At 42.8% G+C, this 23,316-nt stretch overlaps 1 protein-coding gene across 5 annotated transcripts in view; it reads left to right on the top strand.

The window, feature by feature from the left end:
- Positions 1 to 23,316, top strand: part of rbpms2 (RNA binding protein, mRNA processing factor 2) — a 42,764-nt gene that overhangs the window by 6,662 nt on the left and 12,786 nt on the right. For 4 of the 5 annotated variants that reach the window (XR_006085663.1, XR_006085662.1, XM_042342900.1 and 1 more), the window contains exons 2-3: positions 6,775 to 6,852; positions 11,566 to 11,604. Coding sequence is in view for 3 of the 5 variants with exons in the window: in XM_042342900.1 (XP_042198834.1) it covers positions 6,805 to 6,852; positions 11,566 to 11,604 (87 nt within the window). In the remaining 2 variants the exon portion in view is untranslated. 5 annotated transcript variants of the gene reach the window in all.

Genomic DNA, 23,316 nt, shown 5'->3' with positions numbered 1-23,316 from the left:
ACAAGACTTGAGGGGTGGAACCTTTGAATTAAGGCGTTGTATGTTCCCTTTTTATGTTGGTTGATCTGGCAGAAAATTAGCTTTAAATCTTGCCCAATACCTCAGTGACTCTTATCCAGACTTGCTGGAGCACTTTCTGTCCTGTCCGTGTGTTCCTTGACGTTCTTAATGTTACCAGACCAAGCTTGAGCAAGTCCAACCACAAACGTATACTATAAATCAAGGTTGGTGACTTGAACCATCAATGACATCTTGCTGATCATTGTTTGTAGTGTACTTGTGTACAGGCATCAATCTATATGCATTTGAGTTGCTACTTGTGGTGTCACTACACTTGTGGAGTCCTGTAGCTCAGTGGTTGGAGCACTCACCTTGCAAGCGAGAGACCTGGGTTCATTTCAGGCAGGGCGAAAGCTTGGGTAAGTTTTCTTACTCCACACACCTAATAATAATCCCTTCAAAACAATATTAAATTGGTCATTTTTAATCCACAATGTTTGTGGGACACTGCTGTGTGCAATTGGCTGCCGGGTTTTGCCCACAAACATAGTCAATTCACTTTACAGTCTATTCTGAGACGTGCTTTGGGATGTCGAAGACGTGAAAAGCGCTATATCAAATGCAAGGATTATTATTATATTACATGAAATGGTAGTCTAGGCTGACACATCAGTGCAGTGTTGGGTGAGTGCTGCATTGCTGGAGCTGTCCTTTAGATGAAACAACAGCAACAAAATAATTACATCTATAGAGTGCCTTTCATGTCGGGAGGACGTCCGAAAGATCTGAACAGTCAGAACAGCGCTGAAACATTAAAGGGCCTGTTTGCCTGGTCAGCTGAACATTAAGGATCCGATGCACTATTTGAGAAGAATATTTTCCTGGTGTCCTGGTCAACTAATCCTCCAGATAAACCGATTCATTTTAAGGCCGTACTGAGGGGTATTACTGCATGCAAATTGGTTGTCATGTTTCACCTCCAGAATAGTTGTTGCCTTTATAGTTAATAATAAACCTTCTTAACTTCGGTAAAGCACCTTCCACGTCGTGGCAACGTTTCAAAGTGCCTCATGGATATACAATATTGTAAAGTGGAGTGACTGTTTTGTAGATGAAAAACGGATGCAAATCCTGCAAAGTATTTTGAGAAGAAACTTATCATTATTATGTTATTAATAACTTGTGCCTGAACTTTAGCTAAATTTTAAATATTCTGCATCTTAATCTCCAAAAGGGCTGAGAACCTGCATTTGTCTAATTCTAAGCAGGAGCTTTGGATGTCAACCTTATAATTATCACTGTTGGCTACACTCCATTTGTTTAGATGACCCTTATGAAATGTAAATATTAATGGACACTTCAAAATGAATGAAATGCTCCCTGTGAACTCGTCAAGACCTGCAGAGAGTTCATATAAATAGTTCAAACTAGATCCATCTAATTACCCCCATTTCTTTCCTGAATCATCTTAACCTATGAGCATGTAATTGGGATGATCTGTGATTTGTCGAGGTTAATTTCATGATTCTCTAATGTTGAGCCTGCAGACAGAAACTATCCCCCACACCCCTCAACTGGGCTTACAATTAGACAGTTGAGTTGCTAACCAATTCAATTAATACCCAAATCCGATAATGCAGACACATTTCTTCACATAGTAACTTGTCTCTAGTATAATCTGATATGCTGATGGGTGGAAAGCAAACAGCAATTACTTGTGAGTAAATACCTGACTCTAGTCAATATTTGACTTTGGTGTGACATGGAACTAATATTTCTATAACTTATTAATTGACTAGTGACTCAGTGTCTAGAGGCCTCAATTTAAGAGCTGGTAAACAAAAAAAAATGGATAGAATGTTAGAATGTTTTTCATTTACAGAGCAGTTAGGATATGGAGTGTCCTGCTGGAAGCTGTGATTGAGGCAGAATTTATGTTGGCCTGCGAGAGTCCGCTACGGAGGTGTGGGGGGAAAGGAAGGGTAAAGGGGAAGCACATCATTGCCGGAGGTGCTGTCCTTTGAATGAGACTTAACCATGATTCTATTGTCCTGTTAGGGTGAATGTTATTCCTGCAGCCTTATTAAGGAAGGTAGTTTCTCCTGGTGTCCTGACCAAAGTTCCCTCAAGTTCAAAAAAAAAAAGTTGGACACTTCAGGGACATCACTGCACACAAATTGGTTGTTGTTTGTCTACAAGTACACACATTACATTTTACAGAAAACACAAAATACTGCAGATGCTGGAAATCAGAAAATGAAAACAAGTCGCTGGAAACGCTCAGAACTGGGGCATTTTGGGGGAGGGGGAGAGGTTTCAAAGCCTCTGTTAGCCCTTAAAAGCCTCGTTTTTTCTCCACCCCTCCCTGACGAATGGTCGTGGACCTAAAATGTTGACTTGCTTTCCTTTTTGCATAGATGCTGCCGGACCTGCTGAGTGTTCCCAGCGACTTCTGTTTTTGTTCTTGCATTTTACAGAGCCTCAGTAGCACTTTGAGAATAGACGCTATATTAAATCCAAAGATTAATCTATTGCTCTTCATTTGCAAGCATTCAACATATGTAGCTTGGGAGCATTTGGCTCCCGACAGTTCCAGGTAAATCACAACAACTTATTTATCTAGTGCCCCTCACACAGGGTTGGACCCCAGAGCGCTTAACAGTGGGGGAGCAAGAAGCTTGAGTCGAGAGGTGGGGGAGGTGACCATAGGCATGGTCGCATAGGAAGGTCTTCAGGCACGGCCTGAAGATGGGAAAGGAAGGGGAACGGCGGAGGAATAGAGGAGTGTTCCAGAGTTTCGGGGCATAGTTGGTGAAAGCACCGCCACTAATGGTGGAATGGAGGGCATGAGGGACATGCAGAAAATGGCTGTTGAGTTAAATTCTCCGCTCTGTCTAAAGATAACCCCCTCTCTTGTTGCAAATGTGTTTGAGAGCAACTTGTTGCTCTACAGTGAGACTTAGTTTTATTTAAACCCCAAACTACTTCCAAACAGCAGAGTGATACTGAACAGGTTTAGTGACTTGTAACAATTATTCAACCTTTTTGTAATGGTTAAGCATTAACTAGGTGTTGACACTTAACTTACTGCAATTTACACAATCTATATCCACTTCTTATGGTGTTTCAAAAGTCCAACTAAATCATGTACAAAGCCAATTTTCTCAACGTTGGGTATGACTGTAAATGCACTAATATTCTATGTAGGTATTGTATGTGCGTCAACCAAGCTTGATATAATAGTTCCCGGGCAGGGCAATATTTTAGGCAAGTTTCCTTACCCCACGCACATGCCGCTGTTTATCAAGCAGTAAGTAGGAATGATTATTAGTCAATTGGCGGATTGCTTTCTGGAGTAATAAACCCTTCAAAAATAATAATTTGGTCCCTCGATCCATGATTGTTTGTGGGACAATGTTTGCACAATTGGCTGCCACGTTTTGCCCACAAAATAGACAGTACACTTTACAGTATATCCTGTGAAGCGCTTTGAGACATCTAGAAGACATGATAAAGTGCTGCATCGAATGCAAGGATTATTATTTATTATTATTATAGTGCCCTCAATTCTGCAAACTTTAGACTTACATCATTTCAGGAAAGAAGCCATTTCACTCTTATAGAATTGTACAGCACAAAAAGAGGCCATTCGGCCTATTGAGTCTGTGCGACTCTTTGAAAAGATCAATGTAATGTCAATCCCACTCTCCAGCCCTTTCCCTATAAACCTGCAAACCTGTCCTCCTCAAATACCCATCCACCGCGTTTTTAAAAGTTGTTAACGAATCGGCCTCAACCGCCCTTTCAGGCAATGCCTTCCAGATTCAAACAACTCGCTGTGTGAAAAAATTTCTTCTCACCTCCCCTCGGCTTCTTTTAGAGACTGTTTTGAATCTGTGACCTTGAGTCACCGACACACACACCAGTTGAAACAGTTTTTCCCTTTCTAAACTATCAAATCCTCTCATGATTTTGAAGACCTCTATTAGGTCCTCGTAACCTTCTCTGCTCCATTGAGAATAATCCCGGCCTCTCCAGCCTTTCCTCATCATCACGGTCCCTCATTCCTGGTACCATCCTCGTAAATCTCCTCTGTACCCTTTCCAATGCCTTAACATCCTTCCTATAGTGCGGTGCCCAGAACTGGGCGCAGTATTCTAACTGAGGCCTAACCAGTGTTTATATGGGTTAATCATAACCTCCTGACTCTTGTACTCGATGCCCCTATTTATAAAGCCTATTATCCCATATGCCCTTTTTACAGCTTTATCTACATGTCCTGCCACCTTCAAGGATTCATTTACCTGAACCCCCAGGGCTCTCTGTTCCTCCGCTCACTCTTTCTTCCAAAATGCAATAACTCGCATTTCTCTACATTGAAATTCATCTGCTGTTTGCATTATTGTCAGAACCTTGCAACACTCTGTACTTGTCAAAATTGTCAATTTTAGCCTTTTGAATCTACAAATGGCAATTGGTAATACTGCATAGATCAGGGTTACTTTGGAGGTGAACCAGAAAGTGGTTTTATAGTCGGCAGTGAGTTGTGTCCCACACAATAAATCGCTCATTCTCAAAGGTTAACGGAGCCTTGAAATCTGGCCCAACCCTGTGTTTAGCTGCTACTTGGCCTCTTTACTGCACTTAATGCCATGACAACCAGGTTATGGTATAATCTAAAGACTAACAGAGGCCTTTCTTTTAGCTTGATGCAGGAAAATAGTCAATTTGTCAAATCGTACCTTGTAAAAAAAATACTTGATGATTAATGACATTAATCATGTCCTGTTTGGGCAGGAGTTAACCCACTATGCTGCTTAAATCAATGCCTTTAGTTACCTGAATAATTGATCCTGGATAAATCTATAACTTTGTGGTGAGAGGATAAGTTTTGTAGTTGTGAACACAAAGGAGGGCAGCTTAACTTGAAACCACATTATGCCAATGTAGCATTTGCACGTTACAGATGTCTGACCTTGCTGAGGACTTGGATCAAACCTTATTATTGTACTTTAAAACCTGCTTAATAGAGTGCTCTGTTAATGCCTGGCATTGCTCCTTAAATTGAGACAGGCTTTCTTGCACAAACGTCTTGGCACAGTTAGTAGCACACTCCTGTTGGTCTGAGTGTAGGCTCGGTTGACAGTCCAATCCAATGCTTGGGAGAGAATTTCATTGTGGGAAGTGCTGTCCTCTGAAATGAGGTGTTCTTCCCACTCTGTTCCTGCTAACTCTTCGAGCCAAAGCCCTAATGGGTAGGGTGGTCTTCGCTGGATGAGCAGCTAGAACCTTGGTGTACTGTAGCTTAGTGGCTCAAGCATTTGCCTCACGACCCAAAGGACCTGGGTTCAATTCCCAGGCAGGGCAAAATGTTGGGTAAATTTCCTTACTCCACATGCCTCTGTTTACTTAGCAGTGTTTAGGAACCCGGTTGTAAGTCGAATGGCGGATTGCTTTTCCGGGAGTAATAATCCCTTCAAAAAGATGTACATTAATAATTTGGTCACTCAATCCATGGCTATTTATGGGACACTGCTGTGTGCAATTGGCTGCTGCATTTCGCCCATAAAATATACAGTCAATTTACTTTACAGTATATTCCGTGAAGCGCTTTGAGACATCTTGACATGATGTGCTGTACCAAATGCAAGGATTATTATTATTAATAGTATACCTGAGTTCAATTCCAGGCAGGGCGAAACCTTGGGCAAGTTTCCTTACTCCACACGCCTAATAATAATCCCTCCAAAAAACAAAAACAATAATTAAATTGGTCATTTTCAATCTATGACTGTTTGTGGGACATTGCTGTGCGCAATTGACTGCTGCGTTCGCCCACAAATATACAGTCAACTCACTTTACAGTATATTCTTGAAGCGCTTTGGGACGTCCTCCCGACGTGAAAAGCGCTATATCAAATGCAAGGATTATTATTATTATTATTATTATTATATCTCTGCTTCTATTCCAATATTTCTTATTTCATTGACCGTCACTCAGTCAGGTTTGAAGACGTGGTGAGGTGTTGTTTTTATTAAATGTTTTGGGACTGATTTTTTCAAATGTAATTATCAAATATTTGCTTCAGGTACAAGGGGGTGATGAAAAAAATTTAAATTATTATACAGCTCCCTTCATGTAGGATAAAGTCCTCAAGCCTTGGCTCTCACCAACCTGCACTTAATGCACTCTGGAATTGGGTAAGCAGAGTGATTCCCTCTGGGGAGAGTGCACATTCCATTTCAGAAGTGAACATTACCATGTGTACGTGGCGCACATGTGGCACGCTGTCTGGTTTGGATAGGGTGACCAATTTTCGTGCGTGACTGACACCCGGCTGATCAGAAAGAACCGGAGCTTCAGCCTGTCTACAGTAATGGCCCTTGAGTAATGGCTCCATTTGTCCGAGCTCGTGCTTTAGTATTTCAGCTTCTACCCTCAGGTGTGGAATGGCTCACAGGAAGAGAGGTATCCACAGACTAATCCTTCTTTCTTGAGCTAGATTGGATATACATAGTTACAGAATTATGGGTTAAATAGCCCATTTCCATGCCACCACTACGCCATGTCAACCTTAATACTACCGGTCCTCAACCTTCCTTTCTCTCCTCTAGCCCTCTACTCCGTATGCATGTAGTGTGAATAAACACTTTAATTGAATCGAGCAGTGCAGCTATGGTACCTCAGGCAGGAGTAATATTCCTACTCAGCTAGTGCAGACTTGATGTCCTTTTCAATCAAACACTGACTGTTTGTCTTCCTGTTATATGCAGGTCCGTACACTCTTTGTCAGTGGTCTTCCTATGGACATTAAGCCACGGGAACTCTACCTGCTCTTTCGACCATTTAAGGTAAGTCTTTCGTAAGAATCCTCACTGTGGGAACATCGTCTTTCAAAACATACACTCACAGCCCGACAATAGTAAATGGGCTCTTTAGACCTCAGTTGGTAGTTAATGCTGGTGACCTACCTTAGTGTTAGTCTATCAAAGTGACAAATGACATTCTGTCCATCAGAGTATCCAAAACAGGGCTCCCTCTGCCTCCTTGTCCTCTCTGCTGCCTTCAACACAGTTAACCACTCTATTCATCTATCGCCTCACCTCAACCGGTTCTGTTCTTGAATAGTTCAGATCGTACCTCTTGTACCGCCTCCACTTCATCTACACAAACGGTTTCTGCCCCCGCACCATCTCGTGCAGCTCAGGGCTCGGTCCTTGGTCCCCTCCTCGTCAATATCTTTATGCTCCGTCTTGGTGACATCAACTGCAGACATGGGGTCAACTTCCACACGTATGTGGATGACACCCAACTCTCTTTGACTCCAGGAACACTGCTGTCCTGACAGAATGTTTGTCAAACATCAAGTCCTGGATGAGAGCTAACTTTCTTCAGTTATTCAACAAGACCAAGGCTTTCCTGATTGGCTCCTGTCAGCACCTCCACACCTCAGTGGCTTACAGCATCACCATCGATGGATACACGCTCCACCTTACTAAGCCAGTTCGGAACCTCGACCCTCAACTATCCGTTCTACCCCACACCCGTGCCATGACCCGCTCTGCCTTCCCCCACCTCCTCAATATCGCCCGGCTCCGACACTGTCTCACACCGCAGGCTGACGAAACCCTCATTCGTGCATTTAGAACATCCAGGCTTGACTGTGCAAACTCATTGCTTGTCGGCCTTCCCAAATCCTCCCTCCACAGGTTGCAGATCATCTAGAACTCTGCAGCCCGTGTCCCCTTCCGCACCAAACTCCGCGTTCCTATCACCCCCATTCTCGCCCGACTCCACTGGCTTCCCATCACACAGCAGACACATTTCAAGATCCTGATCCTCGCCTTCAAAGCCCTCCATGGTCTTGCTCCCCTCCATCTCTGTGACCTCATAACCTCTATCGTGGAGTCCTGTAGCTCAGTGGTTAGAGCACTCGCTTTGCAAGTGAGAGACCTGAGTTCAATTCCAGGCAGAGGGTGAAACCTTGGGCAAGTTTCCTTACTCCACACAGAGCCTAATAATAATCCCTCCAAAACAAAAACAATAATAAATTGGTCATTTTCAATCCACGAATGTTTGTGGGACATTGCTGTGCGTAATTGGCTGCCGCGTTCGCCCACAAATATACAGTCAATTCACTTTACAGAGTGTTCTGTGAAGCGCTTTGGGACGTCCTCCCGACGTGAAAAGCGCTATATCAAATGCAACGATTATTATTATTATTATCATCCTGCCCGCTTTGGTGGGCGGGTCTTTGCCGCTCTGCCCCATCCTCTGAAACTCCATCCCGTAGTCCTTCCGCCCCCTCACTTGCCTCCTTAAAGACCCTCCTCTTCACCTGTGCTTTTGATCTCCCTGCTTCCTCCCCAATTCCGACCCCAGCTCGAGCTGACTGTCCAGCTCTTCGGGACGTCCTCCTGATGTGAAAGACGCTACACTCATGTAGTGTTGTTGATCACTTTCACCTCCCCACTGTGATATTGACAGCAGCCCTGGAGCTGGAGTCGGGACCTGTAGGCACCAAATTCTCTCTCAGCTCTGCTCTGTACACAGAAGCTGTCTATATGTAGGAGGTTAAAGTTCAGGTAAAGGAGAAGGTGAACTGACCGGTCACAAGCGGGTAAGCTTTAATAGATGGTGGTGGCTGCTCTTGTGGTTTCTGCTTTAATGAAGCGTTCACTTCAGCAAAGGCATTGGATGTAGCTGCAGCCGTCGCTGTGTAAAGGTCGACAACCCGTCCAAACCCACACCAAGTGCCTGATTCCCACAAACAGCTGGGTCTCATAGTCTGTTATCCTCTGAGCTACAAGGAAAACAATGAGCGTTCCTCTGCAACCTACAGAGAAATAACTGGACATATTGGGTCGCATGGAGTGCCACCCACATACTGACCCAGACCAAAATTCCGTACCCACATCTCACCAGTCTTGGCCCAGGCTCCACTGGCACTGAACGGATTGACTTCAAGATCCTCACACTTGTGTTCAAATCCTTTCACTCTCTGGTACCTCCCTACCTCTCTGATCTCCTCACTCGCCAATACACCACCCAGCACCTCCGCTCTACTGGCACTGGCTCCTGCTCATCTCTGGGACCCTCCGCCCCACCATCAGAGGTCGTGCTTTCAGCAACTACACCCCAAAACTCTGGAATACTCTCCCTCAGTCCCTCCACCTTGCCCTTGCTCTCTCTCCCCTTTTCCAGTCCCCCCCCCCCCCCCCACAAAAACCTTCCTCTTCAACTATGCTTATGGCCACCTCCTCCCCGTCCACCTCGGAGTCAGGCTCTGCCACTGTTAAGCGCTCTGAGATGCTACCCTGCATGGAGGGTGCTATCTACGTGCAAGTTGTTGTTGTTGGAGTGCAATACCTCTGAAGTCAGTGAAATTGGTATGCACAGCCAAGTGCAGTTTGTTCTGGAGTCATTGTGTGGCATAGGCCTAGAATAACAGTCCTGCCTCAATTGTTTGAATTGAAAATTGCGAATGTCAGCCTCCTGGCACAAAGGTACATCCATAACCTGGCTTGCAATAAGTGACCTGAGAGTTGGGACTGATGCCAGCGGACGCATACCTTGGCTTGAGGAGAGGCTGGAAAGTGAAACTGAAAGGAATGGACAGGATTAATGGAAGGAAACTTGTGTGTAACAACTGGCAATTCTCATTATAATGAGAATTTTTTTGAACCTAATGTAACCCAGCATATTATGAGGAGGAAACCAATTGGTTTGAGGAGTCTAGTGCAGCCAAACTCTTGAGTTTTTTTTTTGCAAAGCAGTGAAGCTCACTAGAGATGGCATGATTGGGAAGGTTATTTTATGCGCAGGCTGATGAAGGTCAGTGTAACTTTGCTGAATGACCTGTACAATAAAATGAGCTCACAGCTCTGTGTACAATGGTGTTGATTTCACTGCTTTGCCAGCTCCCTACCCCATCCTGTCACTGTTGTGAAACCGATTCAAAACCAAAGTGTTTATAAATCGCTTTAGAAATGAGAAACAACTTAGAAATTCCTAAGATTGGGATGAAGAAGACCCTTCAGCCCTCTGATCTCACCCTTCCACAACACCCACTTACGGTCTAACCATAGTATCAAGATGTTTCTTATGAGTCCAGCATCCTTACCTCAACCACCCTTCCTGGCAACCTGTTTGTTAATCACTCTTTCTAAGACGCCGTTTCCTCTTGTCCTACTGTCAGAAGGTTACATCAGAAGGTTTTTTCTCAATTTCATTCTCTAAAACCCCTTTTAAAGCTGAAGAGCCCTAATCTCAATCAACTGATGGTCAGATGAAATGTATCCCTTCTGAAACCACGGCTGTTTTAGGTTCTTTTGTCCCATGTAATCTTCCATTTTCATTCCTCATAATTATTGAATTATTAGCCAAAGCCCTAACGGGCAGTCTAATCCTAGCTGGACAAGCAGCGGGAAAGCTTGCCAAACAGCGATAGCAATGGAGTTTTAACTGGTTAGATTCTGGCAGTTACCCCAACCCACAATCTTGAGGGCCCAAAGCCTTGGCTCTTGACAACGTGTGCCTAGCACTGTCTGAGGTGAGCAGGATGAATTCTTCCAGGGAAAGAATACATAATCTTTTCCAATAAAAATCTTGGCATTTCCATGTATAGGTGGGATACATTGTACTCTGTTTGGTTTGGATATTCTTAAGCATGAGTTTTAGCAATGATCAGACACATGGTTGACCAAAAAAAAGTCCAGTTAATAGTTTGTAGTTGCTGAGTAACCTCACATAATACAGACAGAAGAGCAAATATTCAATGGGATCATTTTTGCGGAGGCTAGGTTACTGGATGTTGAGTCTGGGGAAAATAAGGTTGAGGTTTGCCTTGCTCATTAGAATGTGGAGAGGGGAAGAATGTCCAACTTTGTTCATTGAATTAATACATGAGAATTTAGTTGAAAATAAAACCTTGGCCGCTTTTTAGGAACTTGGATAAAACCTGTGCCATTTGGTTAACTTCATCCAATGCCAGAAACTACCCCCCTCCCCAACAAATTCTATCTCCCCATGTATTTTTGCCAGCATCCAAAGGGTTAACTCGTGGGGCATAATGAGGTCCCAGAACAATATTTAATCTGGTTCTTGCATTTTTAGAGGTACAACATCTAAATACAATCTCGCCAATCAGCTGGCTGTGTCCTACTTTGATTTGAACAAAACATTTTCATTCGTACATTCCTCAAAGGGGAGTTTGTCAAACATTTGCTTGATTAGAATTTAACTCTGAGCAAGTTTTTCATTAGACTACCAACTAATATCTACACTCAAACGCTCTCCCTCAATCCCTCCGCCTTGCACCCCCCCCCCACCGCTCCCCACTTTCGAATCCCACCTGATGACCTTACTTTTTGATTGTGCCTGAGGTGACCTTCCCTCTCTCCCTGGCTCGTCGTCAAACTCCTCCACTGTGTGGCTCTCTGGAATGCTACCCCGTGAAGTGTGCCATATCAATGCAAGTTGCTGCTGCTGTTCTGAGTGATTCACTGTCTACCAACTAATATGTTCAACTCTTTTTTTTTTTCTTTCTTTCCTCCTCCGCACAGGGGTATGAAGGTTCACTCATCAAGTTAACATCCAAGCAGGTAAACAATCTTTTTTTAAAAAATGTTAAGCTGGGTAACATGAGTTAATCTTTAAAATTGCTTTGCAATAGTATTGACATGGTGACTTGTACAATACCTCACTTGTTGCTTCATGGAAGATAGAACTTTACAACTAAAACTTGCAACGACTAATGTATTTGTTGGTCCAGCACTGGTTCCAAAGGTTCAGCCTGTCCAGCGCTTGCTAAATGCTAAATTCAATTATTGGTAAAAGTGAAGAGACCCACTAATCATTGATGAGTCTGGTTGAAGATAACCGCATAGTGACTTAACTGTAGGGGCACCATATTCACGGGGGAAACGGTTTGGTGTGTAGTACCAGTCTGAACATCACAGGCAAATCATCTGCTGCAATCTGTTTGCATTCTGAAGATGTGCAATAGAACTGAGATGCAGGGCCAGTTGTGAAGTTTATGAAGCTGTTTATTGATGAAACAAGAACGCATTGGATAAAATGCAAGGATTACTTAAACCTTCAACATTAACTCACCTGAACCAAACCTGGTACTATTCGTTTAGACTGCTCTAACGTTAGTTTTAAAAAGTGATAACAGGCCAAATTAAGCATTTGAATCTAACTCGCTTTGAATGAGACCTTAAGGTTAATTAGCTGATCATTGACTATTGAATTATTGGATTTTCCAGTTGCGTTGAGTGATGCAAGGATATACAATAGTTTATACTGACTGCTGGAGTATTGATCTGGATACCTTCACTTGTAACTATTTCTAGATGACTGTTAAACCAATACTGTAATAACTAGCCTCGGATGCAGTTTGCCAGTAACAAATAAACTACACAAGGCCATTGGGTCTATTTGCTGTTTTTCTCGTCCTTTCATCCAATAGTTACACAAGTTAGGCAGCCACCTCAAGTCAAATCCTCCTTCCAGCAGGGCTAGCCCACAGATGACTTAGTGGTCAAACCAGTGGGAATTGCCTCCTTGTTTAGACTGCAAACGGACTCTTGTTTTTTTTTCCCATTTATGACTTGCTAGATGTGTTTATATTACACACAAGTTAATGAATGTATAAACTTCCACTGACCCTCACTGGGGTCTCTGCCATTCATTCACAGACCAGGATAACAGGCCAATTAAGCATTCAAATCGTACAACTCCAAATCTGGTAATGATTTCTTGGGTTTACATTCCTGAAGTTCTGCTGGTTTAATATTGGACAAATACAAATCTTCTACAGAAGGCAGTTCTGTAAATTGGCCAAATGTCCTAAACAGATTGCATAGGCAGCTGGATAAGCTCACAGTACTGGCAGCTTCGGCTGTAAACACTGCAAAGGAACAGACTCCGTTCTTTTAACAAGGCAGTGCCTGGTCGTGTCTGCAGCAAATTATAAGCCATTTAGTGTTTGCAGGGGATGCCAAGTGTGATACAGGTGCAACTTTAAAAGTAACTATCATTAGCGGGATTCTGTGTCTTCAGTTCATTCTAAACTGAAATCACCGGCCTGATCTCCAGTTCCATCGTGTTTAAACTTCAATTTAGACTCTGTCCAAAACGCTGCCATATCCACCTGAGATGCACAAAGTCTGACAAAATGCCTTTTTTTTAATTGTGGTGGTAGGGGGATTGTTGTCCTGGACACTGGGAGAAACTCCTTTCCATTTTTCAGAAATGCTGCCACGAGACCCAGCATCCACATTTGCAGGACTTCAGTTGACTGTACCTGGGATGGCATCTCTTGACAATGCAATGCTTTCTTTTTCCCCCATCACAGTGGAATATCCATCTAGATAAATGCCCTTTTTCAATGATGCTGTCATATCAGTCTTGAAACTTGTTCACATTAGTAATGATGGGAACCGGATGAACCTCACAAATTACCTTCTTACGATAGGGTCTTGTGAGTTGTTATATCAAAATATAATCTCATTTTGTCGTTCTGAAATCAGTACTAATGTGCACAATTCCACCAGTTGTCTCATTCCACTGGCTGATGTCGTTTGCTGAATAAATGAATATTACCTCACACACCAGGATGTGTAGCGTTCATTTCTGATGTGCTTTACGCGCTACTATTATTACTATTTTCCTTGTATCTGTGTTCATTGGAGCATGATGAGCTCACTGTGTACCAGTGATCACCTAGCAGGTTGTATTTCTGAGCATGATCCTTGATCCTCATTACAGAATCGAGCTCCATATCTGACTCCAAACCTAGAGTCCCGAGTGCCCATTCTGACACTGTCAGACTGGGACCTATTAACTACACGTTCTGTGTAGTTAATAGATTGTTGGAACTTTTCCACTGCCTTTTTCTTGAACAATTGCAGTTATTAATAATTAATCCTTGTGTTTGATATAGTTCCTTTCACAAAATACCAATGACAAATTTTTATCTGGGATTGTGATAGTTGGCCAGGACACCTGGAGAAATTCCCTTTCCAAACAGTATCATGCGATCTTAAAGGTCCACCTGACCAGGCAGACGGGATTTCAGTTTAATGTTTCAAGGACTACACCTCTGATAATGTAGTGTTTCTCTCGCTCCATCCATAACCCCCACCCCAAAGCCCTGCACAGGAGTATCAGCCTAGAATTATGCTAAGCCCCGATGTAGGCTTGAACTTACAACCTTCTGACTCTGAGGCATGAATTCCTAGTAACTGAGCCAGGCTAATGCCTAACAGTTAGTAGTGCTCTCTCCTTTGAGTCAAAGTTGTGGCTTGAAGCCCATTTTTGTAATTAGGAACTGGATACGAATGAGCAAGTCACGAACCTTGTATTTTTTTTAAACCTGGCCTTGTTAGCTAGTGGTGTGCATCATCCCATGTTAATGTCTGCTTATTGTGTAGCTTCGCGTAGTTCATTTGGCTTGTTACAGCTTTCATGCTTTCCCTTCCCCACCCCCCAAGCGAGAGGCTTTTCTCTTTGCCTCCACCCCTGAATGGAACTTTCTACAAAGGTTCAGGTTGTAAACACTGTGCTTTCACGGAGTACACGCTCCACCCCACAATGGGCAGGGAGACCTTCAGCCTACGTGCCCCCACCCTCTGGAACTCCATCCCGCAGTCCCTCTGCCTCGCCTCCTTCAAGACCGCCCTCTTAGACTGTGCCTTCAGTCACCCTCCTTTGCTCCCATGTTGTTGTTGTTGCGCTCCCCGGGTGGGTGGGTGAGTGAGCTGGGCTGTGTGGTGTCAGCTATCCTAACTTGTTTGGAATGTTGCTGAATGAATAGTGAGAGGAGTTTTTCCCTATAAACTATTCCTTGATTAATCATTCAAAGAGACCCAGGTTAACTTTTACGCATATTTAACATGCTGAGCTGGAATAGTGTGAAGTCTTAACATGCCCTAGTTTGCTCTTTCTAATGTAATAAAATTTGGGTCTAGTGTCTGCTAGAGACTCTCCTTTGTACATCTGATTTCAAGACCATGTCCCATGTAATTGAGTGCATACATTGTGGTTGCACTTATTGCTAACAGATGCAAGTCAAATCCCTCTTTTTAAAATTGCATGACACTTTCTTGGCTCCAAACCTTTTGTATCTTGTTTTTTGTAATTGGATATTACATCAAAATACTTGCCTTTATAAATCCAGCATTAAGAAATCTTGAGTATCTAGATTTGGTAAATCCTAGTGTCTATGTTGCTGTTTTTTTAAGGCAGCATTGACGTTGCCTTGAAACAAATTGTGGATTACTGCCTGATTCAAACAATGCATAAGGTGGCTCAGTTGGTAGTAACATCACCTCTTGTGTCAGAGGTGTGGGTTCGACCAAACATCGGAACCCTTAATCTATGCTGATGCTCCAATGCAATGCTAGGGAGAACTGTTGTTGGAGGTGCCATCCATTGGGTGAGATGTCAAATTAGGTTGCATCTGTGTATCAGGTGGATGTTGTTAAAGATAACAACAGCTCCTTGGCTGCTTTTGTGGGTCATTGCTATGGAGAAGCAAATTGGCTGCCATGTTAACCCACAAAGTCACTCCACTTTACAGTATACTCTGCAAAGTACTCGGAGATGTCTCAATGGTGTGGTATATCTAACCTTTTGAATCTGGGAATGCTGAGATTCCAACATTCAATTGTAGGATCTTGTGGAGTTCAACTACTGGCTATCTTATGGGATAACAACAGCAACTTGCATTTGTTAGTCAGTGGATTGCTTTCCTGGGTAATAATCCTCCCTCCTCCCCCAAAAATAACCAAAATGTAATAATAATTTGGTCACTAAATCCATGACTGTTTGTGGGACACTGCTGTGTGCAATTGGCTGCCGTGTTTCGCCCACAAAATATACATTCAATTCACTTTACAGTATATTCTGTGGAGCTCTTTGAGACATCTCGACGACATGATGAGGTGCTGTATCAACTGCAAGGGTTATTATTACTAGGGTTGTATATCTCTGCTTCTTTTCCAGTATTTCGTATTAAATTGACAGTCACTCACAAAATACCTTGGATTTTCTTTTGTTTTCCAGTCCAGAGAGAACTTGGGTCATGATATCTGCCAGTGTAACTTTACAGGCTACAATGTGGAGTTTACTCATTTTTCTCCTCCACCCCCACCCACCCCCCCAACTATTCCCTCAACAAAAAGTTAGGGTTTTCAGTTTCAAATGGTTTCTGTGTTGTAAATGATGCTGACAGAGTTCCCAGGTTGATTTTGCTATGATATCAAACTGTCTTGTACAGAGAAGTGTACATGTCTTGCATTGTAATAGTGAATTTCATGAAGCTGATTCCCATTGGAGTAGGTGTTCACATCTCAAGCTGAGATGTTTCCATTTTCCAGGTTCAATGAGTTTCCTGTATTCTGAAAATTGAGATCAGAAACTATATGATACCACTATCCTCTGGGGGGGAGAAAAGAGGTAAGTTGGGTCTTTGGAGTCCTGTAGCTTAGTGGTTAGGGCACTCGTCTAGCAAACGAGAGAACCCGGGTTCGATTCCTGGTTGGGAAGAAACCTTAAGCAAATTTCCTTACTCCACACATCTCTGTTTATCTAGTAGTAACCCGGTTGTTAGTTGATTGGCGGTTCACCTTCTGGGGCTAATAATCCCTTGAATGAATAAATAATTTGATCACTCAATCCAGAACTATTTATGGGACGTTACTATGTGTAATTGGCTGCCATATTTAGCCCACAGAATTCACTCAACGATATGATAAGGCACTATAATCAAATGCAAGGATTATTATTATTTTCCTTGGAGCTGAGCTAGCTCCAAGGTGCTGTGTTTGATAATAATAATAGTAATAATAATCCTTGCATTTGATATAGCGCTTTTCACGTCGGGAGGACGTCCCAAAGCGCTTCACAGAACACACTGTAAAGTGAATTGACTATATTTGTGGGAAAACGCGGCAGCCAATTGCGCACAGCAATGTCCCACAAACAGTCGTAGATTGAAAATGACCAATTTATTATTGTTTGTTTTTTTGGAGGGATTATTATTAGGAGTGTGGAGTAAGGAAACTTGCCCAAGGTTTCGCCCTCTGCCTGGAATTGAACTCAGGTCTCTCACTTACAAAGCGAGTGCTCTAACCACTGAGCTACAGGACTCCATTGTATACATTGATGACAGAACATCCTATTCAACTCTTCTTTCTGTGATCCAGATGGTAGGAAGTATATTAACTTGCTGTCTCTCGCTTCATTGGGCTTTGCGAAATATAGTAAAACTTAGCTCTTGCTACCTTGCACATATCCTGTCTGTAATTGGGTAAGCAGCATGTGTCACTACTGGGAGGCACATCTAAAATTCCATTTTAGATGGTGGCAAACTCCATGTACATAGATGAAGCTCTTTGTAGTTTGGATAACTTTTGGAAAATTTGGTGCTGGGCTTCTGCACATTTCAGACATCCAGCTGATTAAAAATAAATCCTGAAATTTTCCTTTTTGGTTTGATCATGTTCTGGTCAAAGTGACATTAGGAAGAGCCACATTTCTCTTGGATAAGAACTTTGCTTAATATCTGCCAATTGGAGGCTAGTTTCAATTTTTGCTCTAAGCTGTTAAGAATGAATAAGTCTCACTAAATGTCTTAATAACACGTGTGCTAGACTTGCTTCAATGTATGACCATTTGCTGGAGACTGCTGTACACAATTGGCTGCTATGTTTCACCTACAAAATAGTCAATCCAGTTTACAGTATATTTTTGTGACGGTTTTTGAGATGTCTGATGTGATAAGGCCTATATCAAATTCAAGTAATGTAATTATTATTCACACCAATATGAAGTGAGCTCCTGAGAGGGAGCTGTGTTTATTGCATCCTACCATCTCTAACACTCCAATTAGTGGCCTTGAGCAGTCTTGTTAAGTAACTGTTGGACTGAACTCAATCCATGAAGGAAACATCCAAAGTCTTGTTCCTTTAGTACCTTCTTTCTCAAAGCACTTTGCAGGATTTACTTTAGTGACTGACAGCAATGGCCCATGAAGTCAATGACCAATTGTATCTGGGAGATTATTGGCCAGGACTCCGGGGGGGTGGGGGGAACTTTTTGAGTAGTGTTATGGGATTGTTGATGTCCACTTGAATGAGCACAGGTTTAATATCTCACCCAACCATAAACAGCCAACCCCCAGCACCGTTCTTAAAGTTCAGAAGTTTAGAGTCTTGATATGGGGTTTGATCCCATAACACTGCACTTTTGCAGATGAGAATGCTACTATGTTAGCCAGGCTTTACTTCCAACCCAAGGAAGTAGGTAGTTTGGGAAGTGGGTAGAAGAGTGGTCCTGTGAATGAAAGCAATCCATATGGAGGCTGGGATGATGGAATTTGGGGCTGGTGAGGTTGCGAGTGGCTGAGTGTTGAATAAAACCTTGATACAGATGGCAGCATGTATATAAATGTGCTCTTGTCCCATTGGGCTGTGCAAGATGAATAGCTGGGAATCCCGGGTGCAAAAAAAGGGATCTGCGTTGAATTTACTCGAAGCGGTGAATCCCTTCCAGTTTCAGTATTAGATACACATAAGCAACAGTTATTCGGTAGCTCTTTCCTGCACAAGCCTCTGAAACGAGTAAGCTTTCATTAGCCGCTGTGCTTTAAGCACTCTGGGACGCTACTCCACGTGAGGGGCACTATATAAATGCAAGTTGTTGTTGCTGCAATTTGATGTACATCGGGATTTGCTCCTGCCGGAAAAAACCTAAATGTCTTTAATAAAACGTTTTTGATTTAGCTGAACTTAATAATCTTATTGGGGTAACCAAGACTGATCGCAGGATGTACTAGTTATGAATTTTCCTTCCCTGCTCCACAGCAGCTTAGGTGGTCAGTATACAAAGGAAGTTTTGTTTACTTATTGAATCACATCTTTTGTTCCAGTCCATATATGGATATTTGAATCCATTAAACATTCTTGCTCCCTATAATCTAGAGCAAATCAAGGACTTACATTCTGTTTAAATAGTTTTAAACTCTGCAGTGCTTGTTCTCCACACCATTCCCTCCCCCCACCCCCACACACGTGCACACCTGTACCTCTGTTCTGGCCTGTTATCTAATCTCCCAGATGGTAATTAAACTAATGTGGGTGTGACTGGAATGGTTTCAGTTATGGAGCCTTGTTGTGTATTTTAAGAAACCTTGCTTTCACTAACATTCCCCCCACCCCCCAATTGCTACCCTTTGTGCAAACAACTTAAACGCAATTAAATGATGCAAGTGACAGAGAATGCCTTGAAGGTGTAGCAAAGAATAACATGCAGGTGTTCCGATTCGACTCCAGATTGCAAAGGGGCTTGTACAGACTTTATGCTCAGTACAATTCTTGAGTTGGATAAAGTAGATTTAAAACTGGACTAAGATCCACTGATGCTGCACTCCCCTGCACATCCCCTGCCCTTGGCCAATTCTGGCCTTCTGCCCCATTGCACCTTTGGCAGCCATGCTTTCTGCCACTCTACCCCAAACCTCTTAATCTCTGCCTCATCTTCTTTGTCTATATTCAGATCATAACTGAAGACCTTCCCTTGCTCCCCTGCTTGAAACAATACTATTGCTAAGGGTGCCATCACCACTTCTGCAAGGAGGGCTCTGTATAAATGCGAGTTGTTGAACCCCCATCTGTCTGCACATTGAAAGTCCAGTCATTATTCAAACAGACTTCTATTTTTGTGTTGAGTTTAGGTTAACATGATGCGTTTCTGGGTTTACACAGTTGTTACGGTCTGGAATGCACTGCCTGAATGGGTTGGTGGAATTAGATTCAATAACAACTTTCAAAAGGGAACTGGTACAGGAAAAACTTGTAAGGATATGGGGAAAGAGCGGGAGAGAGTTACTGATCGGGCAACTCTTCCAAAGAGCTGGCACACACCTGATGGGCCAAATGGCCTCCTATTCTATTATAAGCTTGTACTCTGGGTGTGGTGTAAGCAGTTTCTGCAACAGATTTTGGAGTAATCGGCCACTTCTGAGAGTTTGTAAAAGATCTCATTACTCTGTGTCCTGTGAAGCTCGTGCCCAGCCTTTAAGTATTAAAGCAGTAACACAGTTGATTTTCTCTCACTGTAGCTGGGCTAATTCTTGCCTTGTATTTTTGGTCCAGGACCTTTCATGTCGGGAGAATATCCCAAAGCATTTCGCAGGATGTACTGTAAATTGCAGTGGCTGTTGTGGGCGAACACAGTAGCCAATTTGCACTTATATAGTGCCTTTCATGTCGGGAGGACGTGCCAAGGCACAGGACAGTTCAGTGTTTGTACCCAACATTCTGCAAACAGCAATAATAATAATCCTTGCATTTGATATAGCGCTTTTCACGTCGGGAGGACATCCCAAAGCGCTTCACAGAACACTGTAAAGTGAATTGACAGTATATTTGTGGGCGAACGCGGCAGCCAATTGTGCACAGCAATGTCCCACAAACAGTCGTAGATTGAAAATGACCCATTTATTATTGTTTTGGGTTTTGGAGGGATTATTATTAGGCTCTGTGTGGAGTAAGGAAACTTGCCCGAGGTGTCACCCTGACCTGCCGGGGATTGAACTCAGATCTCTCACTTGCAAAGCGAGTGCTCTAACCACTGAGCCACAGGACTCCACAAAGTGAAGTGAAGCAATCAAGTCAATAACCAGTTTTATTGGGGGTGTTGGCCAGGACACCAGAAGAAACTCAAGGTCTTTACTAACTTAACTGACCACAATAGGATTACATGTCCTGTAGCTCAATGGTTAAAGCACTCACCTCACAAGCAAAAGACGTGGGGTTCGATTCCTGGCAGGGTGAAATGTTGGGAAAGTTTCCTTACTCCATATACTTCTGTTTACCCAGCAGTAAGTAGGAACCTGGTTGTCCTGTAGAGTGGAGTCCTGTAGCTCAGTGGTTAGAGCACTCGCTTTGCAAGCGAGAGACCTGAGTTCAATTCCAGGCAGAGGGCGAAACCTTGGGCAAGTTTCCTTACTCCACACAGAGCCTAATAATAATCCCTCCAAAACCCAAAACAATAATAAATTGGTCATTTTCAGTCTACGACTGTTTGTGGGACATTGCTGTGCGCAATTGGCTGCCGCGTTCGCCCACAAATATACAGTCAATTCACTTTACAGTATATTCTGTGAAGCGCTTTGGGATGTCCTCCCGACGTGAAAAGCGCTATATCAAATGCAAGGATTATTATTATTTATTGTTAGTCGATTGGCAGATTGCATTTCTCAGGGTAATAATTGCTTAAATATATAATAATCAATTGGTCACTTCAATCCACGACTGTTTGTGGCTCACTGCTGTGCGCAATTGACTGCTTCGTTTCGCCCACAAAAATACAACCAATTTCCTTTACAATATATTCTGATGTGCTTGGACATCTTGAAGATGTGATAAGCAGCTATATCAAATGTAAGGATTATTATTATAAACCAGTGGAATTCATCCTAATAAGATCGCCAGTAATTGTAATATGTATAAAAATTGCAAGGGTATAGATTAAGACTGTATTTTAGCAGACATGTACACAACAATTATCTTTTGCTTATATGGAGTCTTTCAGATAAAAATATATAACGCAGGTTACATTTGCTTAAGTGAGATTTTTGTTTTTCGCACACTCGGATTGGCTTGAACCTCGAGCAAATTGCTTGAGATTCTATTTTGAGCTTCAGCTGAAGGTGAGCAGCTATTGCAAAGGTACCAGACTGGAGCCTTGTTCCTACTTGTCACAACTTGCTCAGTGTAGTAAAGTGGCTTGTGTTAAATTTCTGGAATTGTGAATAAATTCCATTGCTCTCATGTGTTCAGATTATTCAAATCTGTGGAATCACAACTTTGCCCTAATTGTGCTAACTTAGAAGCTACTAAGCTTTCCTACTGTTGCATGTTGAATATTCCGAGGCCACAACTGGAGATGGGTTTGATGTCTGGTAAAGTATTTGACCTCCACGCAGAAGCCAGCAACAACAAGTTACGTTTGTAAAGTGCCTTTTACGTCCCAACCACCAATGGCGGTGTGGGCAGGAGGTGTGGAGCAGGCTCAGTGGAGGGAATGGACAGGTTGATATGGGGTCAGCAGCAACTCAATGGCTCCATGGAAACTTTTGGCTGAGAAACTTGTCACTTCTGCTGACCCATGAAGAAAAGGTATAATACTTATATTTGATAATAGTCCCTTTTGTGGCTGTCTCAAAAATGCTTTGCAGGACACCATGTAAAGTGTAGTAACTGTTTTTGTTAGGAAATGTGGCAGCCATTTTGCAGACAGCAATGTGCCACAAACCGCCATGATTTTCCTCTCTGGGAGATTGTTGGCCAGGATACAGAGGAAATCATTTTTTATATTATATAAAAATATAGCGCCTTGGAACCTTTTATATTTATCTGTGCAGGCAGACAGGACCTCGGTTTAATAGCTCACCTGAAGGACGGAACCCCTGACAATTGCACTAATGTTTTTATCTGTAGAGAATTAAAGTTTGATCTTTCTGGCATTTTTTTTCTCTCTCTCTCTTCATATTCTTCAGTTTACAATGCAGAAATACTGGCCACATGTGAAACCCTTGCAAGATCTGGTTGTCAAGACACTTTGGAAGTGAAGCCCATGGTACATTATCTCCATGTACAAAGCTCACTCTGTCCTCTGACCTGCCAAGTACCCATGCCAGTCAGTGGCACAGATGCTTCACTAACAATTCCAAGATCTTAGCTGACTTGGAAAGGCCTCTGCAATTGATTGAATAGGCAGCGTGCTTGTATACTGTGTTTCTCTTTCCCATTCTCCAACTGGAATGTCAGTGTACTCTTTTGCGTGTTAATTAAAGCACCCAACTTTTTCTCCCTTTTTACTCTCTCTCTCTCTCTTTCCCCCCACCCCCCTTCCAAGATAGGTAAAGGAATATCGAATAACCTGTTTACCAGAGTCTTTGCAATGTAAAATGTTTCTATGACCTCTGCATCGTCTTTGGGAATAGTTCTTGCCATGTAGATACTGCGAGCCTGGCATTTTGCAACTCAACGTCTCATTATGCCACAGTAATTCCACTAATTGGAGCAACTGGGCTTGGCAAGTCATCAATCCAGCTCCGAAAAGGCTAAGTCTTCACTTTCTAAAACATGAACTCAGTCAGGCAATGGACAGCACTGAACTTCTCAGAACTTTGATCCAGACAAAATACCCTCACCATTGCATTGTGCGTGGAGCGAGGGAAATAAATGGGGCTATAAACGTGAAAGAGCTGAGCAATAGCTTCTAAACGTGTGGAATGTAAA

This window comes from Callorhinchus milii, unplaced genomic scaffold (assembly GCF_018977255.1).
Source record: "Callorhinchus milii isolate IMCB2004 unplaced genomic scaffold, IMCB_Cmil_1.0 Scaffold22, whole genome shotgun sequence".
Lineage (NCBI taxonomy): Eukaryota > Metazoa > Chordata > Chondrichthyes > Chimaeriformes > Callorhinchidae > Callorhinchus > Callorhinchus milii.
This window is presented reverse-complemented; position numbering and strand designations above follow the sequence as displayed.